Here is a 22,286-nt window from a genome sequence, read left to right as displayed (position 1 = left end):
ACAATTCTACTCAGCTCGCATACCGTTTTTGATGTACTATATAGTACAGAAGTATGTGATTTTGGACGCAACCACGGGGTCGTCCTAATTGCTCTCTGTGGTGTTGTGAGTGGTTGCTGGTTGCTAGGCATTTGTAGGATGTTCTGCATAGTTGCAGACGACTATATCAAGTTTTCTGGGGTTTCTAGGACGATGCTAGGAAGTTGTCAGGGTTTCTTGTGGTCGTTGAAGTGTTAATTAAGAGATGCATGAGAGCTCTAGGTTATTTTTAGGGCATTGCTTAGGAGTTACTAGCTTGTTCTTGGTGACTTCCAGTGTCTCAGGAGGTAGTTACAAGGGAGTTGCTAGCTTGTTAGGGGTGGCAGTATACTATTACAGAGTCCCTTCAGTCTGAAATGTGCTACCCCTTTAATAATTGACTCTTAAATGTTGCACAGGTACATTTTTGGCATAGGTCAAAATGATAGATTTTTCTTTTATGCCAAATATCATGGTCTATGAATATATTTGGTAAATGTCCAGCTGTAAATATATCAAAACTCATATTTTATTAGTAATGTGCATAAGCCCTAGATTTTCTCAATGTTTCAAGAGTTCAGCTTAGATATTGCTTGACGCTATTAGCAGGTTTGGCATGCTGTCCCGGGAGAGAACCCTAAGCTCGGAGATAATTGAGCCTAGGGCTCCTGCCTGGTCAACAAGCATATGAGGGGGTCCAAGATCAGGTAGGTCTCAAGAGCTCCCCCTAGTAAAGGGAGGAAAAGGAGGAGATGGGGTGGAAGGGGGGCTTGTCCAAATAAAAGATAATGTAGTAGGGTGAAATTGGTCTATCGAAGCTTGAATCAATCTGATTGGATTATTGCTGATTACAGATGAGAGACCAGCAGCGATCAATCATATCACATGCTCCTCTCGAAATTTGTTTGTAAAACTTCACTTACATTTTTCGAATAATCATGTTCCAGATTTTCAAATAGTTCCAGCCAAATATTTCAGCCTGATCTCTCTATTGACTAATTCATACAAATTTGTACAAGTTTAGTCGTACAAATAAGTGCGATTTTAAAAATGAGGCATGGCACACAACCCCACCCCTAAACCCAACCGTCATTGTACAAATGAGATCGTACAAATTCATATGAATTAGCCACTAAAGTTACAAATTGCCATGAGATCATGTTGAATATTTTCCTATCTGAACAAACCATACATCAATGGAAAGCTTATTCTTTCAGCTTTCAGAAAAATTACACTTAGGATTGATTTTGTGGTCTACAGACACAATATAATACTGCAAATCTACATTAAGCCTAATGATTTAAACTACAGTATCATTCATATAGGTAGATGACACAAATGGTTATAGACAAATGATACACTGTAGGTCCACACTCAAACCAGATCAAATCAAAAATCAAATCAAAAACCCTATAAATAAATAGTATCACTTAATATGGCTCACGGCTTAAAATATACCGTAACTTTAAATGTGCAGTTCTATATTAAAGTATGAAGATCAGATGCAAAAGGACTCTTGTTCTCGTCAGCTTCTCTGGTTTCCTCTGCCTTTCATTCCATAATCCTCAGTAGACATGCTTAAGTGTGACCTCCCTCAGAAACTTCCGGACCGTCATTAGCAGAGCCCGAAGGAGATACTGTAGTCTGAAACACCAAAGATACATTTAGATGTTGTAAATAATGCATGTTTCATAAATGGATCATCGGGATTTCTTTGTTTGCTTTGTAATTCTGTTTACAACTCAAAATTCATACGCGATATTGAACTACAGCCAAACGACACAACAGTTGACTTTTCCCCTCTGTGTATTTAATAGCAGTTTGGGAAAGGACAGCTAAAGCCACATCCCGAGGGTCTGGAGATTTAGATAAACATGCATCTGATGGCAGCGTGGATGTGTCATAAAACCAATGAGTTTTACCATACGAGATGATGACAAGAGATTATAAACCATCACATACCCAGAGGACTTCAACATAAATACATAAACAGTCTCCTTTCCACGGGAAATCCAGCTTTCCTTATCATGATTCTTGCGTATGGATGGTTTGTTCTGCAACATGATTTTAAAAAGTAAACATAACATGCAATTGCTAGTTTTTACCTCACAATTTTGCCTCTTATTTATCAATTAAAAGAAAATGGGGAAAAAATAGTGAAATAAAAAAATAGTGTTTTTTTTTCACATTTCATCAGAAATTTGACTTCATTTCACACAATTGTGTTTTTATCAACCCTGGCTCATTGGAAATATGTGCCCAGGGCTACATTTTTGAGAACGGATAAATATGTACCCTCGAATTTGTCTTTTTACGATTTTTGTTTCCACTAATACACTAGAGGGCACCGTGTACATTCTATCAGTTGTGTTTAGGGAAGGGATGACATATTACGCATGAAGACAAGCCAACCGGCATGCTTCTACTGTGAGCTCACGCTGCTTTTTTGGGTTTTATTTTTCTTGGTTTCCATCCATCGTCAGACTCAAACCCCGGTCCCCAACGATCCGCCTCCCAAGTCTAGCGCCATTCGCTGTGAGCTACTGCGCAAACCAGACACACCAGAAAAGCCATACGAAGGTAAGCAGTCAGCGGTAGCTCCCCGTAGCGTTTGTGTCACAAATAAAATGCAGCCATATGTAACTGTAAGCACATAATTCTCAATTCATAAAAATGTACACCAGAGCACATTTTCCCAATGAGACAAATATGTACCAGGATGGATTTTATAGACATTCTTGCAATTTCCGACTTAATGTATCTCAAAATTCTCTTTAAAAAAATGAAAAATCAAAATCAAAAAGTTACAAATTGTCGTGAGATTGCTGTGATACATACAAATGTGAAAAGTCAAAATCACAACGTCAAAATTGTGAATTCAAAGTGGTATTATGAGTGTTTAATAATCTATTTTATTGTAATTCCATGGGGAAAAATCTTTTATACATTTGTGTTTTTATAATGCTGGATACAAAAGGATAATCATGTACATCAGTCTGTTTCATTCTTGCGTATTTCCAACGCAATCTCACAGCAATTCGTAACTTTTTCATTTAGTGGCTAATTCGTATAAATTCGTACAATCTAATTCGTACAACTTTGTACGATTTGCTCATCACCCAATGACGGTTGGGGTTAGGGGGGTGGGGTTAGGTGCCACACATCCTTTTTAAAATTTTCGTACGACTGAACTTTGTACGAATTCGTACGAATTAGCCACTAAACTGACAAAACGTAAAATACTTACGTTTCCTTGTGAGATCAGGCTGGTATTTCTCCACATGTAAACTGTGTGATTTGTAATAGTTGGACTGGAGAAAGCTGAATATTAGAGGGTTTCAGATAACACTTCCCCTCTCATCTCTACCTGGCCTGTCTCTATAAATGTGTATATGGGGAATTGTGGACTAATCCAAAATGATCCTCGTGTAAACAGTGTTTAATAAGAGTCCAACAAAGCCAAGGATCAACTCAAGTATCAGCTCACACTGTCAGAAACCTCTTCTTTTTGAGAAAAACATTTTAATCTGTCAAAGAGTTGGTAGGCGACATTTTCAAATAAAAATTGGTTTAGAGGTCTGCATTTCATTTAGAAAAGACCAAATCAGAAATTTGTTTTCCAAAATGTCTATTGTTCCCTTTAATGATGTTCAAAGGATGGTTGTTGATGGCTTTGTATGTTGTGTTTATTCATTCATTCATTCATTTTCTTTTCGGCTTAGTTTCTTTATTAATCAGAGGTCGCCACAGCGGAATGAACCGCCAGCTTATCCAGCATATGTGTTACAGCTGCAACCCATCACTGGGAAACACCCATACACTCTTATTCACACACATAGACTACAGCCAATTTAGCTTATTTCACCTAAAGAGCCTGCCTTTGGACTTGGGGAAACCAGAGCACCCGGAGGAAACCCAACACTGGAAGAACATGCAAACTCAGAAATGCCAAGTGACCCAGTCGAGGCTCGAACCAGCGACCTTCTTGCTGTGAGGCGACAGCGCTACCCACTGCACCACCGCGCTGCCCCTACAAAGTTATGCACTTGCAATTAAAAAGATTTATAATAATATATATTTAATAATATATAATTTATAATACATACAATTACTTTTCTCTGGAATCAGGAAACCTTTATGGAAATCAGTCATTTTTTTCGACACGAAGAATGACTTGCTTCTGCACTATTTCAACAAAGCAAAAAATAGTACAAGACAACTGGGTATTATATTTGGGACATGGGGTTATTTTAGGGAATTATCGCATTATGTTTGACCACATGTGTAAGTGTTTGGAAATGTACAATTTACAGACTGGACCAGGTGCTCGGGCATTAAGAGTGCCCTAAAAATACTCTGAGAAGCTTGTAAGGAGGAGAAGGGCAGACTGAAGGATAACAGAGAGAGTCCGCGCATGCACTCGCTTACACCAAGAAACAAACAAAGCCCCTCTTGCATCTGTCATGGGAGGCATAAAGGCTGCTGATGACATTGTAAGCCCATGCAGAGGTTTTGTTCACGTGTATTATTGTTGAAATAAAGACATGCTTGGGTTCTGATAAGACTCAGATCAGATAGAGATATTTTATCATTTAGACTCCTAATCCAGCAGTTTTATGTGAGTGTGATTGATGTTTTATGGTAATTTATTACAATTAAAATATTACAGTAAAATACAATGACCTTGAAATGCCCCCTTAGTTCATCAGGGTCACACAATCCACTGATGTATATTAATCTTTTATAAAAAATATTATAATAACTTATTTTAATGGTGATAATATTGTTATTAAATTATAATAATAATAATAATTATTACTATTAATTTAATAAATTTTTCACTATTCTCAGAAAAAATATTTTCATTTCAGAAATTGACAAATATACACGTGTCTATGGGTATATTTGAAGATTTTTTTTTTGTTCTGTAATATCTGATATAATCATATTTAATCTGATTATATGTGAAAGTTTGAAAATACATATATATATTCATTCCTTTTCTTGTCGGCTTAGTCCCTTTATTAATCTGGGGTCGCCACAGCGGAATGAACCGCCAACTTATCCAGCAAGTTTTTTTTACGCAGCGGATGCCCTTCCAGCCGCAACCCATCTCTGGGAAACATCCACACATACACACACACATTCATACACTACGGACAATTTAACATACTCAATTCACCTGTACCACATGTCTTTGGACTGTTGGGGAAACCGGAGCACCTGGAGGAATCCCACGAGAACGCAGGGAGAACATGCAAACTCCACACAGAAACGCCAACTGAGCTGAGGATCGAACCAGCGACCCAGCAACCTTCATGCTGTGAGGCGAACGTGCTACCCACTGCGCCACTGCGTCGCCCTATATATATATATATATATATATATATATATATATATATATATATATATATATATATATATGTGTGTGTGTGTGTGTGTGATTATTTGGGGTCAGTTTTTTTTTTTTTTTTTTTTTAAGAAAAATATTTTGTTCATCAAGGCAGCATTTCTTAAATGTAAAATTGTATTTACATTTTTTATTTATTTTATTTTTACATTTATTATATGTAAAAAAAATTGTTCAATATTTAATTATTTTTTTTTATTTTAAATAACTTCTTTCTTATTGTATGTAATTTCAAATGAAATTATTACTCCAGTCATTATTGCTTTTATTTCTATTACCGTTAATAATAATAATAATAATTCATATTAGAGTGATTTCTGAATGTTCGTATGGCTGAAGAAATCTTTGAAAAAACCACTAGAGTAAATTAATAAATAAATTGTAAACTATTTTTGAACATTTTGTTAATAGTGCAATAAAATTTCACAATTTTACCATTTGTACTGTATTTTGATTAAATGAGCAGAATAGGCTTATTATATATATACAGTTGAAGTCAGAATTATTAGCCCCCTTTAAATTTTCTCCTTTTTAAAATATTTTCCAAATGATGTTTAACAGAGCAATGAAATTTTTACAATATGTCTGATAATATTTTTTCTTCTGGAAAAAGTCTTATTTGTTTTATTTCGGATAGATTTAAAGTAGTTTTGAATTTTTTAAACACCATTTTAAGGACAAAATTATTAGCCCCTTTAAGCAATTTTTTTTCTAGATAGTCGACAGAACAAACCATCGTTATACAATAACTTGCCTAATTACCCTAACCTGCCTAGTTAACCTAGTTAAGCCTTTAAATGTCACTTTAAGCTGTATAGAAGTGTCTTGAAAAATATCTAGTCAAATATTATTTACTGTCATCATGGCAAAGATAAAATAAATCAGTTATTAGAAATGAGTTATTAAAACTATTATGATTAGAAATGTGTTAAGAAAATCTGCTCTCCGCTAAACAAAAATTAGGGGAAAAATAAACAAGCGGTCTAATAATTCAGGGGGGCTAATAATTCTGACTTCAACTGTATATATGTATGTATATATATATATATATATATATATATATATATATATATATATATATATATATATAACTACACAGACACAACCATATATATATATATATATATATATATATATATATATATATATATATATATATATATATATATATATACAGTTCTAAGAAGCTGCTGTTTAATTAAAAATAGTAAAAAAGATTAATGAATAAAATTGTGTCTAATTTTAAATTTCTCTGGATGTAATATGTACCAGGTAATATATTATTAATTATTTTTACTAATTATTATTTTTTAAATATTGCAATGAATAAAAAATAATAAAATAAATACAAATACCTAATTATTTTAATACATATAACAAAGTATTTAACTGAAAAATTTAAGCCTATTTAAAATCGTTGATATTCAAATTATCTAAAAAGAAAAATACCTTTGTTATGTAACATCAGATGTAGAATTTATATATAAAAGTTATAAGAAAAAATTATTAATATAAAAAAAATTATAGAGGCAAACAAAAGAAATCCAATTATAGCATCCAACGAACATACAGACATCAATGGATAAAATTAAATATATTTAAAGAAGATGCTCCAATTCATCATAACATTTTCCTTCAAGTCAATAAAATTAACCCCCAATCCGATGTTTGCGTCTCGAGCTCTCAGTTTTGGGTTCTGCGCGTCGGAAACGCGTCTCCATCCCGCTGCGAGCGCGTGTGCTCGCCTGGCCCATCACTCCCCTTATATAGGCATATAAACGGTCAAATGTCGAGCAGCAGCGAATCGCCACCCAGATCCATAAAAAAATACTCGGGGCCTGGAGAAGCAGCCCATTGCGGCTGTTTCCAAAAAAGTATTGAATGTCCAGAGGAATTCAGTCACCCCTCCCGTGAACGTGCGTATTTGAGAGCGCGCACAGAAGCGGGCACTCGCACTCCGGCTCTGCGTTCAGTCCCAAGCGCTTCTGACCGTCGCTCCTCTGTGGAAATTTATCTGTTCAAAGCCCGACAACCCCAAAAGCAGCCATGGATGCCATTAAGAAGAAGATGCAGATGCTCAAGCTCGACAAGGAGAACGCCTTGGACAGAGCTGAGCAGGCTGAGGGAGATAAAAAGGCAGCGGAGGACAGGAGCAAACAGGTCTGCGGTTTTTATCAGGACTTTTAAAAAGTTCTCCTTAATGCGCACGCGCCGGTCTCGAGCGCTTCTTGGTAAATGGATTATTACTGCGCCGGAGTGGATTATAATAACAGGAGGAGTGTAAAATAACGAATAATCATTAAAAGGATGCCCTAATATTGTTACTGTAATGCCATGTTCATGCTGACTTACTTTTTATTTATTTAAATAGTGCAGGAAAATAGCCATACATTTACTAACCCTCATGTTTTATTCTTGTTGTGGGTTCTCCAGTGATATTTCTGTAAAATTAAAATTCAAAATGTTTAAAAATATGTAGTGACTATAGATGATTTAACCTTAAAGGGATAGTTCACCCAAAAATACGATTTCTGTTGTAATGTAGCCTACACTGTAAAAAAAAATCCAGGTTGCTTTAATTTTTTAAGCTCAATTTAATTAACTTTACGAGTCCATTGAACTTATGTTATGTTTGACTGACTTAAAACGGCTTGCATAACTAATAAAATTAAGTTAGTTCATGCTTAACTTAATTTAATAAGTTATATTGAACTCAAAATATATGATGTCATGATTAATTGATCGTATGATTTTTACAGTGCACTCATCCTCTACTTGTTTCAAAGTATGTCAGGAAATAATGACATTGACTTCCATAGTATACTCTTTTCCTATACAAAAGGCTAACATTCATTTTTTCTTGTTGGCTGAGTCCCTTTATTAATTCGGGGTCGCCACAGCGGAATGAACCGCCAACTTATCCAGCAAGTTTTTTACGCAGCGGATGCCCTTCCAGCCACAACCCATTTTTGGGAAACATCCACACACACATTCACACAGTATGGACAATTTAGCCTACCCAATTCACCTGTACCGCATGTCTGTGGACTGTGGGGGAAACCGGAGCACCCGGAGGAAACCCACGCGAAGGCAGGGAGAACATGCAAACTTCACACAGAAACGCCAACTGAGCCGAGGTTCGAACCAGCGACCTTCTTGCTGTGAGGCAACAGCACTACCTACTGTGCCACTGCCTCGCCCAAAAGACTAACAATTGACCTTTATAGCAGAAAAATCTCGAAAAAAGTTCTCGGCTACCTTTCTCCAACAAAATATCTTCCATTGAATTCAACATAAGACAGAAACTCCAATAAGTTTGGAATAATTGTGGGTAAATAATGACAGAACTGTTATTTTGGGTGAACATTCCCTTTAAGTTTTACGTTAATCGCTTTATAGTCTGCTTTTTTAAACAGTCAGTAGTTTTTAAATCCTGTTTTATTTCAAATATTCCAAACCAAAATACTTTTGGATGATATTTGGACTCTTCCACCCTCTGTGGTAAAGTAGGTATAAATTAAACTTCAGTTATACGATCCCCACAAACTTAAGTTTCACTTGAGACCACAAACAGGACATCATGAAGGGTTCAACATTATTTGTTAATGTGATATATTATAACACAAGTTTACCTCATCTGTTATGAAATCTGTCATTTATGCATGTGTAGTTAGAAGACGAACTAATTCAGTTGGAAAAGAGGTTGCGCGTGACCGAGGACGAGCGCGATAAAGTGCTCGAGGAGTACCAGAGCGTCGAAGAGAAGCTCCTGACCGCAGAGGAGGTCGCCACCAAGGTATTTTCTTGTGTAATTCCTGTCCTAACTTCTCTTTCTTTCCGTCTTTTTTTTTCTCTGTCGGTCCCTTTCCCGCCACTCCACTTGCGCACTCTGTTTCCCGCCCTTCACTGCTGTCAATCAATCGCTCAATCACGCGCAGCTTGAAGATGATCTGCTCGCACTGCAGAAGAAACTGAAGGGCACTGAGGATGAACTCGACAAGTACTCTGAGGCTCTTAAAGATGCTCAGGAGAAGCTGGAGTTAGCTGAGAAGAAAGCCACAGATGTGAGTATATAAGGAATTGGTTACTAAATTCACACCGCCTTCACGCATCTTTTCCTCACACCTCTGGCATGGCACTTTATAAATTAGTTTGTGTGTCTGTCATTCATCATATGTGAGAATGGTTGTGGATATTGTGCTTGTGGAGTCGCTTGGAGAACTCTAAAAAGTAAACATATAACACCATTGAAGTCTGGTTTTGCCACAGGATAAAAAAACAAAGCAAGAAAGGCGACTGTAATTTAATTTATTAATTTTTTTACAAGTCTAACTTTCCTCTCAGAAATGTGGGATTTTTACACAAAAGTTATAAACTTCACAAGTCAAAATAGAGAAAAACAAAGTTAGAATCTTTAAGAAAGACTCGAGGAAATTAATGTCGAGAAAGCAAAGGGGAAAACGCAATTGATTTAGTGGCTAATTCCTATGGAATCACACAATCACAATTTAGTACAATTTGCTAATCCCCAAATGATGGTTGGTTTAGGGGCGAGGTTGGGTGCCACTCCATATAAAATTTGTAAATTTTTGTACAACAGAACTGTACGAATTCGTACAATTGGTAGCCACTAAATTGACATAACGTAAAATAGTTTCTTCAGGCGATCAACAACAAACAAATCTCATTTTTGATTACTCCCACACACAAACCTTAAGATTCCGGCTAGATTTCTGATAACTGCAAGTTAACTGGCTTTAATTCTGACTTTGCACCCTACATTTCTAACTTTTTCTCAAGATTGCAAGGTGTAGGCTGTCAGAATTCAGACACAAAGTCGCAATATAAAGTGCAAGTTTGTTAAAAAGTTTGTAATTGCTGGTTTTATACGTCACAAGTTTGAGATACAAAGTTGCAATTCGAAGAAAAAGTAAAAAAAAGTACAAGATGCTAGCTCACAGTTTAATTTGAAACTGCGTTATATGGTAGCAATAAACTTGTAAAAATGCAAGATGTCCGAAATTCGAACTATGAGATAAATCACAGCTCTGAATAAAATAAAAGTAAAAACTGTGAGATGTTGGTTCACAATTGTTAGCTTAAGTCAAAATGGCTAAATAAAATGTTGAAATATTCAATCTCCATTCAATCTTTATAAAATACACAATCTCCCTGCAATTCCTAACTTTTTGATTTAGTGGCTAATTCCTTTGAAACCCTACGATCTCAAAATATTTAGTATTATTTGCTAATCCACCAATGATGGTTTGGTTTGGGTGCCACTCCTTTTAAAATTTGTACATTTTCATACAGCTGAACTGTACGAATATGACGAATTAGCGACTAAACTGACAAAACGCAAAACAGTTTAGTTTCCTCGAAGATTGACAACAAATCTAAATTCTGAGTTTATACAAAGATACAAAGTTGCAAAATAAAGTACAAGTGTGATACAGTAGAAACAAAGTTGCAACTCAGAGAAAAGGTGAGAATTTTGAGATGTTAGCTTGTAATTGCGAGTTTTATTCGTCATAATTTTGAGATACAAGTTGCAATTCGGATAAAAAGTCAAAATTACAAGATGCTAGCTCACAGAAACTAAGAGTATCATTTGAAATGGTCAAATACATCATCAGGATTTTTTGTTAAAATTGCAAGATGCCTCAAATTTGAACTATGAGATAATTTACACCTCTGAATAAAAAAAGGAAAAAACTGTGAGATGTTGGTTTACAATTGTAGTTTAAGTCAAAATTGCGGGATAAAATGTCGAAATTCCAACACAATCTCACAGCAATTCGTAATTTTTGGTTTAGTAGCTAATTTGTGTGAAATCGCATACAATTTAGTATGATTTGTTTATCCCCTATTGATTGTTGGGTTTAGGGGCGGGGTTGGGTGCCACACCTCCTTTTTAAAATCGCACATTTTTCGTACAACTGAACTCGTACCAATTCGTACGAATTAACCGCTAAACTGACAACATTTAAAATAGTTACATTTCCTCGAGAGATCAGGCTGGAAATTCTGAGGAAATAAACATCAATACTGCAAAATGGAATTAGGCTAGGAATTTCGCATTGATACCTTGAAATTGTGATAAACAAGTTGTAATTTATTATTTATAAGTAGTTTGTCGTTTACACGTAATTTATTTTGCAATCTAAGACAAAATTAGAGTTGAAAAAAAGAGAAACTGAGAAAAAAGTCAAAATTGAAACGTAATCAGACTTCCGAGAAACAGCGTCAAAATTGTGAACGTTGAGCTCAGAATTACGCATTTATAGCTATTCTGATTTTAAAAAGTGAAAGTTACACAATGTTTGCTCAGAATTATGAATTTATAAGGCGAAAATGTGACATACAATTCTAAGAAAAACGGCAAAGTTGCGATATGTTAACTCGATATGTTAGCTAACGATGGCTATATATGTAGGCTAATTTCGCAATTCTAAAAAAAGCACAAATTTTGAGATTTAAAGAAAGGTAGAACCGTGAGACAGGAAACGAGAACCGTGGGACAGGAAACGAGCCTCCATATTCATCATCATACGTCATTCCATAAGAAAAGTAAAACCAAAATGGTGTCACACAACGTGTTTTTTACTCACGCGCATCACTCGTGATCAGTAACACCAGGTTAAACAGTCCTATATGGCATAGTAATGTAAACACAATCCACATACCTCAGATCAAAGATGGAGTATTAGTAAAGGTATGTGAACATAACTACACCATTCATGATTTAAATTATAAGACGTGCATTCCAAGACATAAGAGAGTGAGCAGGCAGGCTGATATATATTTAGCTTAGTGCTTTATATGGTCAAGATTTGCTTCAGCTCCTCGGCTCTGCCCTTCGAGAAACACTGAACCGCTGGAAGTCTTTCATGTAACTTCCATTTAGATTCAACACTAAACTGCATTCAGAGCATTGAACGAGTAGACAAATAAAAGTCTTGGCAAGTATTTGCATAGCTTTGCATCATACAAGATGATGATACAGCTTATAAAAGGATCATTTGAACTTGAATGCTTTTTATGGTTGTTGATTTCTATCTTAGTTGTTTAATAATTAAAAGAGGAATTTAAGATTCAATTGAGTCAAGTTAATTATGAGTGGCACATTTAAAAAAGAATAAACTGTCGATTGTGTTGTAAAAATAATAGATCTTTGTAGTGTGGTCTTGTATAGTGTGCACTTGGACTCCCTCTTGTGTACATTGACAAAACTGCATCATGGGTGCAAAATTAAGTTGCACTGAGTCTAAATAACGTCTAATTTATTTTTATATATATATATAACTATATATTATAATAATAACAACATAATATTATTCTAATTTTTACTCTTGTATTTTACAGAGCTGAAGTTAATTATAAGAATATATTCCTATCAATGATAATAAATAATTAATGTATTATGTAAATATTGTATGTATTATTCTATTATAATGTAAAATGTGTTATGTTTCAGTATATTTAATATATACATGATATTTAATATTTTTTAGAATTGTGCTACAAATTATTAAAATATAAAACATTGTTATGCAATGATAAAATTTAATATTTATTATGATTACTATTATTATTATTATTATATTTTGCTAAATTGATCAATTTATATTATTATAATAAAAACTTTAATAATAATCTGAGCATTAATATGCTTTTATCTATTGTATACAACAAGAAAATTAATTATTTTTATAGCTATTAATTAATTAATAAAACAAATATACTAATAATGTTAATAAAAATAACAAATTAATGTATTATGTAATTATTAAATGTATAATTGTATTATAATGTGAAACATATTATGTAAATGGATTATTTAATATATACTAAAATGATATTTAATAATTTTTAGAATTATAATTGTTATACAAAGGTAAAATTAAAAAAATAATAATAATTATCATTGTTTTTATTACTACTACATTTTGTGAAACTGATAAATTGATATTCTCATAATAATAACTTTTTGTATTATTATGTTTAAATAACAGTATTCTGAGTATAACATATGTTTTTCTTCTTTGTATAAGACCACAGAACTTGTTATTTATATAGCTATTAATAAAATATACAAATATAATTTTATTGTGATGTGAAACGGATTATGTCAATTGATTATTTAATATATACTGAAAATGATATTTAATATTTTAGTACAGTTATTTTAATAATTAATCTAATTATATTGTTATTATTATTATTATTATTATTATTGTTCAATATATATATATATATATATATATATATATATATATATATATATATATATATATATATATATATATATATATATATATATATATACATACATATATATAAAATTAACAGTAATTCTAAAAAATATTATTTTTATTTTATTTTTTAAACGTTTTAAATATCATTATAATATTACTCAATAAAAAACTACAATACTATATTTTTGTGCAATTACAGAGCTGCAGTTATTTATAAGAATATACTCTAAGAATGTATTATGTAAATATTAAAATGTATTATTGTATTATAATGTAAAACGTATTATGTTAACTGTATATAAAATATATTAGTATTTATCATATTATAATTATAACGAATTATTAAAATATAAAACATTTTTTTATTCAAGCAACATAAAAAAATAAAATAATTATTACCATTGCTGTTATTGTTACATTTTGTGAAATTAATCAATTAATATTATCATAATAATAACTTTAATATTATTCTGAGTATGAAGTTAAATGTAAAAAAATATTTTCCCCTTTGTACAAGTAGTAAAAGAAGTAGTCATTTATATGGCTAAAATTAAAAAAACAAACTGAAATCTACAATTAATGTTAATAAAAAATAACAAATGAATCTATTACCTAAATATTGTAGCTGTGCAATTAATTTTATATAACAATTATTTACTTTTTATTAAAACGTGAAAAATATTTGTGATAATCATAACATCGTTAATAAAAAATATTTTCTACACAATAAGCTAAGTACAGTTAGTTTAATAATTAATCTAAATATATTGTTATTCATTTTAGTTATTCTATATTTATTTATAGATATACCTATATTTCTATATAATGTTTCATAATTATGATATAAATTAGTCAAATATAAAACAAATATTGTTATAAAACAAGTCAAATAAAAATAAAATAATTATTATCATTGCTGTTATTATTACATTTTGTGAAATTTATCAATTAATATCATAATAATAATACATTTATGTATGTTTTAAATAATAAAATTAACACAAATACACAATTAATGTTAATAAAAATAATTTAATGTAATAATTATTATTGTAACTGCAATTAATTTTATATTACAATTATATATTTTAAACTAAAACATGAAAATATTAGTGATAATCATGACATTATTAAAAATAAACATTTCCGTTTCCTGCACAAAAACATAAGTACAGTTATTCACATAATTAATAAATATGTTTAATAAACAGCAATATAATAATAATAATAATCGAAATATATATATATATATATATATATATATATATATATATATATATATATATATATATATATATATATATATAATAAAGTTTTATATAAATTATTTGAAAAATTACAGATTTGTTTTCTTTTTAACAGCAATATATTAATAATAAAATAATAATAGTATATGTGTGTGTGTGTGTGTGTAAATAGACAGAAAAAATATATAATGATAATAATAAATCATTTAATAATAATAATAATAATAATAATAATAATAATAATAATAAGAGTCAATTGTTATTATTATTTAGGTCAATACAGCAAATTATTATTATACCAATTTGTTTACAAAACAAACTCACCATCAGCTCATATCGATGTTGTTTTTGTCCCTGTAGAGGGCGCAACAGGACAAACCAAAAATATCCGAGGAGGCTCAATAACACAAGTGTCCCCCTCTCCTCTGACATCCCATCCACAGCTCAGTCTCAGCACCAGTAGCCCGTCAATCAACATCAACCATTAACATCCAATTAACATCCAAACATTCCCTCCACAACAACCTACAGATAATAAACAAGCGTTAAACACACACTGAAAACAAAGCATATGAAACGCGTTCACCACATGGAAACACGCTCTAGTTTATGCTAATGACGTCGTCTGAGGCTCGCCTATGAAAACATGGGCACTTCCGGTGTGATCTGAAAGCGTTGCTCCGCGTCCTCGCGCGCGCACTCACACTCAGCGTCTCCGGTTTGCGTTCATCTCAAGGAAACGCGTTCATTAAGAGGCTTATTTGGTGTCAGGATGGCGGCTACATCGCTGGAGGCGGTCAAACGGAAGATAAAACTGTTGCAAGAGCAGGCGGACGGTGCTGAAGATAAAGCGGAGAAACTGCAGAAGGAGTTGGCGCACGAGAGGAAAGCCAGAGAAACAGTAAGAACGCGCAATTATTATTTGCTCGTGTGCGCGCAATGACATGCGACACGCGTCACGCGCATTTCAGCCGTCCAGGAGTTGATTTAAACAGTTTAATGTGGAGCGGATATGACCGTGCGCTCGGTGATGTGCCGTATTAACGTAGCGGAATTCATCTGACGCCCTCTGTGCGCTGTTTGCAACCGCTTTAAACAAAATGCAGCATTTTCGGCTTATGTAGTTTACCAGTGCCGCGTGTGTTGCAAAGCAGAAGACGCGAATTGAATGCTTGAGGGTGTGATTTATAAATATGACGTTGTTTTGTAAATAAGAGTTTTAAAAGGTGCTGAATAACGATAAGTGATTCGCATCAGGAGTTGTTCATTTGAGTCGACTCTTGGTGATGAATCAATTGAACCGAGTCTGCTAAATCGAATCAGCATACAACTAGAAGGGCTTTTAAATCATAAATGTTGTAATTCGCATCATAACTGCTGGCTAATATTGATCGTATTGATAACATGTTTTTTAATGACTAGCATTTTCGCTCAAGATGTTAAGTTTATTAATTATTTGGTTTAACTTGCAGTTCAGAATTCTATAAAATGTGATCTTTACTGAACTATGGCTGAAAAACAAGCTTATTAGTATTAAAGTATTAGTATTAAATTAATTTAAAAACCTAATAATTTGCGTTGAGTCGAAGTGAATCAGTGAGTCGGTTCTTTGAACTGAATTGTCCCAAAGAATTGATTGTGCATGTAGTTACGGAATAGTGTCAGATTAAAACAATAAGCAAAAAACAGTTAATCTTGAAACTAGTCCGACTAAATATTTTATTTATGCAGTTATTTAGCAGTTGGAATAACTATAATTTTCATAATATTAATAATAAAAAATGTCTGACCAAATGAGTTGCTCATTTGAGTCGAATGAACCAATTAGGAAAATAAAATAAGAAAAACACTCTGAAAACTGTTTTTGAATCAGCAATTCACTCACTCAGAAATCTGTCTACCAAAACACATTAATAAAACAAATGATTAGAATAAACTTTAGTTATTTATGTTTATTTATGATTTGACTTGCACTCAAAAAAATCTGCTTGTTCTAACTACTTATAATGAGCTGAATCAACACAGCTCTTGAGTTTTTTTTTTTTTTTTTTGAGGAGGGAAACTAAGTTGTTATGTTCAATTAACTTAAAATTGTCAAATTAATTAAGATAACCTAATCGAATTATGTGCAAATCTGCATTTTACGGTGTATATTAAATATTTCTTTGGCGCATCAAACTGTATTTGGACTGAAAAGCCGCTTTAATAAAAGTGAGTTTAGAAATTAACCCACTGCTTACAATTAAGTCTAAAAGAATCCATTAGTTCTTTGAATTGAACTATTCGGCTGAATCTAAACCATGTAGTTGCTAAACAAGATGCTAATTTCAGTCAAATTAACCAATTCATAAAAGTGAGTCAGAATTACACTGAAAAGAAAGCAAATGAACAGACAGAAACTGTTCAGGTTGATTCGCTTCAGTTTAGACAAGAACTGATGAACTAATAGAATTAATAAGAGAAGAGCATTCAGACGAGATGATAAAGTCAGTCTTTGATTAAATGTATAGGGTTTACTGAAAATAAGTGCGCAATTATATTGACACCAGTTTGACTCTTTATGAATTGAGATAAAATTGGACAAAAAACAACCATAAGATATTAGGGATTCAGTAGATGACAGAGTCAGTGAGTGTTTAAATTGAACTAAAATAGACAGTGGACAAAATAGATTGCAATGGAGTCATTTTAGTTGATTCTTAATAATGATTCAGTTGAATCAATTCTTGAATCTGAAATCAATTCAGAACTGTATTGAAAAGTGCAAATGATTCACAGATCAACAATTAAATGACTCACTCGGAGATCTGCCTTTTTTAGTTTTTTTTTTAGTATAAGTGAATAATTGGATTAATTATTCTAATTAATTTAGCAACATGGTTGATTCCAAAATGAGTACAGAACAATAATTTACAAACTGAAGCCCGTGTTGTACTTGCGCATATACAAATATATGTTAAATAATTAAATATTAATGTTAGTTAATTATAACTGTTTGACCGGTTTGTTTGTTGTTATTTTTAGACATGGTCAAAGTATGTTTTGGAAAGTAAGAGAGCAATCCACTAAATCCTAGTATCGTTTGAAAGAATGAGTCTGTTCTTAGATCTGAACTGTTCGTAAGTTTAGTCATTTCTGAATCTGAATGTCTGATTCATTCTAGTTGAATCTCGCTAAAGATTCAACTGAATCAGTTTGAAAAGATAAAATCTGACTGAACCCCTTACCCAAATTAAATATGACTGAATAAACGGTTTTCAAATCAACATTTCATTGATGCACAGAAATGTATATTATGTACCAATGAGACTCATAACGAACCACAGTTATAGACGGGAGTTTTGTTTGAAAATGGTTCATTTTCGAGAAGGCAGGAAACAATAATAGCAACAAACATGTTGACGTTATTATTACTCACATTTTTAGCGTACAGTATTACTCAAAATATGATTCATATTACTAAGAGTTTTTTTTTTGTAAATGCCATTTATTTTTACGCGCAATTTATCTATTCAAAAAGGCGACAACGCCAATGCTTCAAAAATGCAAATTTATTAAATTAAAAAGGCTGACACAAAGCGTGTAACTTTTTAAACCCACAGCTCTTCAGACGGTGTTCATCACAATAAGGTGCTCCTTTTTATACACTTCCGAATCACGTGGTCTCCTATTAACTCACAAAAAAAATGTGAAAAACGAAAAAAATACACATTTATAAATTGTACAACTTAGATATTTAGAAACAAACCATAATATTACATCACAAATTATAGAAAACAGAACGTACAAGGATACAACAAAATATACAACAGAATATAGCCAAAAAACCTTAACCCAAACACCTAATTAAACATAAAAAAATGATTAGAGAAAAGGACGAATGTCAGACTCCTCATTTAAAACTTTTGGAGGTAATAAATCTAGAGTGCGAATGTAATCTATATTTTGCGATCCCCGTGTAGTTTATTGTATGTAGGTAAGATGAGTAGGTCTTTAAAAATTTGCATTTCTGAACATCGATGTGATATTTAACATCATGATTCTAGAAGTCCTGTTGCGCAGCATGTCTCAGTTATGAGACATTCTGTGTTCACTCTACAATATATAGGGAAGTTTTGAAGTGTCCACTTTGTGGGGAAGGGGGTGGGGGTGCGATGTTAACAAATTGTTACAACGTGAACACCTTTTGGATTTTCACTAGATACATAGTCTCCAAAAATTTTAAAGGAGGAGTTTGACAATCGTCCTTTTCTATAATTTGTTGTACAATTTATAAGTGTGTGTATATGTATATGTATATGTATGTATGTATGTATGCATGTATGTGTATGTATGTATACACACACACACACACACACACACACACACACACATATATATATATATATATATCAGGGTTTTCACTGGGTCTTAAAGTTTTAAAATGTCTTAAATCCCAAAATCAAAATTTTACGCCTTAAGTCTTAGATTTACTAAAATATTGTGTAAATCTTTTTTTAAACAGGTCTTAATTTTTCTTTGTTCATGTATAGCTACCCAATCTGTCCAAAACCCGTACAATCACCAACAATCCATCTCAATAACACTTTCAACATTTTATTTAAAAAGGTAATTTTTAACTTAATTTATCATAAGTTTAATCATTTTCCTTACAACAACATTTGTTTTTAAGTGCTCCATGTGTTAACTGCTGTAGACAGATTGTTGCGCATAGATTTAGTTTATTATAGTTTTTAAAACTTTTAAAAACATTTGTTTATTTTTTTATTTTAAAGAAGGTTTATGTTGGGAAAAAAAGTGTATGGATACAACTAAACTTGAGCTTGCTTGTTTTTACACAGTATTATTTTGTATTTTGCTAAGAAATATTAAAGGATTGTAATTTTTTTATTATTCATTTATTATTGTATTATTAAATGTATTAAATTCTAATATTTTTGTATTTTTAAACATTAAATACAATTTTATTTCCATATGGGCCATTTGAAAAAATGCTTAGCCCTTAGCCCTTTATGAGTCTAAAATTTAATTCATAATGGTCTTAATGTTTTTAAAAGTCTTAAATTTAACTTTGTGAACGCTGCAGAAACCTTATTGAATAAGAAAACTTGTGATAAACACTGTCTGATGAAGAGCCGTGGCTCGAAGCGTTACACGCTTTGTGTCAGCCTTTTTAATTTAATAAATTTGTATTTTTGGAGCATTGGCGTTGTCGCCTTTTTAAATAGATAATTTGCACTGTTTGCGTTTTGGCTGAGCATCCAGTTAAGCATGCTTATTACAGTTTTTAATCTATTTTTAAGTGGAAAGCTTTCAGACAAGTAAACTTTATTGTTTTTATATTGAAGAATAACTAATGGCTCCAATAAACTGAAAACGGCCTTCTAAATAAGTATGACGACTGTTAAAAATACCGTTATATTAGAGAGTCTAAACGAATCAGTGAGTTAAACTTTCTGAACTGAACAGTTCAAAAGAACCGATTCACTGAAATGAATCCTGCTTCTTGAAACGGCATGTTTAAACAAACAGAGACGGTGTTGTTTTCACCCAAAACTTTGAGATTGCTGACGACATCCCTGTGCAAGACTGTCTTCAGTATCTTGTTGTCGGACGTAATTGGAGAATCTGCTCATAATCCAGTTAGTTAAGTTGTGAATAGCTCCTTGTTTGATGACAGTTTACGTTAGACCAGGTGCTCTGAATCTAATCATTTTAGCCTAACAGCCCAGGGCGGTTTAATAGTGAGGGAAATGTTTACTCCTGATGTACTGTAGTGGTGAAGGACGGTGTATGTGGAGGCTTTGTTAAGCATTTCCAGATTCCAGTTACAAGCAGTTTGGCGGTTATGATGGAAATGTTTAATGTTGATGATCATCCAGGGTTCAACGCTAAGGATTTTTTCAACTGGCCCAATTGGGCCAGCGGTTCAGATTTTTACTCGCCCTGCCAATATTTTTACTGGCCCCACCAAAAAAAAAAAGTTAAGTTAATAGCTATTTTTTAGCCACATGTTTTTAATATTGTGTCAAATGTGTTTAAATCTAGAATTGTAATATTTTTAAAATGTTAATAAATGTATAATGAGCATATCTTGCATAGTATCCACGTAAATGTCTGCTTCCAAGACATTCTTTTAGCCTCATAAATTAATTTCGCTCTACTGGTTTCTACCAGGTTACAAAAAAACGACATGCTCACAACATCCAATCAGATAGAAGGAACCGAAAAGCAATATGGTGTTTACAACATCACAGAGAAGGTAGCATTTAAAGGCCTAAAAGCACAAACTGTTTCTCAATTCTAAGACTGTATTCATATGCAATTGACAAATAGTCGCAGACAAATTGAACTTTTGTGACAAGGCACTACGAATCAGGCCAGTAACAATTCTGTCTACTGTCTGGAGCGCCTCACACGCTGGCCCTGGGCCACCGGGCAGTCTTTATTGTTGAGCCCTGTCATCTATTGAGGATTGACAATTATACATTGATGGTTGATTAAGGTTTTGGTAAAGATCAAACACATTATAATCAATGTTCTATTATAGCTATGTTCAATCTACTGGTTGTTTCTTATGTAAAACATTGTAACATTTGTATTTAAAAAATGCCTGTGAGCCCATGCTGCAACAAACGCGATGTGACATGACAAACAAATACTATCCATTCATTTAAATATCAGCCACTGCACTCCCAAACAAATGGTAAGGGTACTAGTCTAATTAATGCATATTTAACCAATTTAACATTATTAAAAACACATTTTAAGTCGGTAACTTATTTTTACACTTTTTTTAATTCTCAAGATCTGAGGCTAGTGCTGGACGATTTAATCGCAAAGTAATCTAAATCGACATTCAGAACCTATAATCGATCTTATTTTTTCGATTACTTTCTCTACCGTATGTGGAGTCACTTGACCCCGCTTAAAGGTTGATTTGTACTTCACATCTGATCCCGTCAAGTAGAACGATAGACCCATTCTTGAACTTTAATTTGCACTACATTGATGATGATCGTAAGCTGTACCAGATCTATTTTCCATTACATTAGAAATCTCGATTTGCGATAAAATATTTGTTTGCAGAAAATGCAAGAAATGCACTGTTTAAAATTTTATTTACAGGAAATGCAAGAGTTATTTTATTTTAAAAAGATACTGCTTTTTTCACTTTTAATATGAAAAACATTGAAAATAAATTAGTTTTTTTTTTTTTCCAAAAGTTTAGGTTATTTATTTTCACTTTTTAATAGGAAAAAACGGAACGGTTTTAGGCAATGTGTGTTTTAATTTAAGTTGTTCAACGTTGATGTCCAATAAATAATCTAAGATAGTAGATGTGTGTGATTC

The 22,286-nt window shown here is 32.5% G+C and overlaps 2 protein-coding genes across 27 annotated transcripts in view; one reads left to right on the top strand and one right to left on the bottom strand.

The window, feature by feature from the left end:
- The window catches only part of etfa (electron transfer flavoprotein subunit alpha), a 316,751-nt gene that overhangs the window by 85,663 nt on the left and 208,802 nt on the right, over window positions 1-22,286 (bottom strand). The gene's annotated exons all lie outside the window — the stretch shown is intronic.
- tpm1 (tropomyosin 1 (alpha)) overlaps window positions 7,335-22,286 on the top strand; it is a 55,039-nt gene continuing 40,087 nt past the window's right edge. For 7 of the 26 annotated variants that reach the window (XR_012399801.1, NM_001102629.2, XM_009298156.5 and 4 more), the window contains 1 exon segment: window positions 15,602-15,834. Coding sequence is in view for 22 of the 26 variants with exons in the window: in NM_001102629.2 (NP_001096099.1) it covers window positions 15,706-15,834 (129 nt within the window). In the remaining 4 variants the exon portion in view is untranslated. 26 annotated transcript variants of the gene reach the window in all.

The sequence above is a fragment of the Danio rerio genome, chromosome 25 (genome assembly GCF_049306965.1).
Source record: "Danio rerio strain Tuebingen ecotype United States chromosome 25, GRCz12tu, whole genome shotgun sequence".
NCBI classification, from domain to species: domain Eukaryota; kingdom Metazoa; phylum Chordata; class Actinopteri; order Cypriniformes; family Danionidae; genus Danio; species Danio rerio.
Note: the sequence above shows the minus strand (reverse complement) of the source record. Positions and strands in the feature narration are given on the sequence as shown.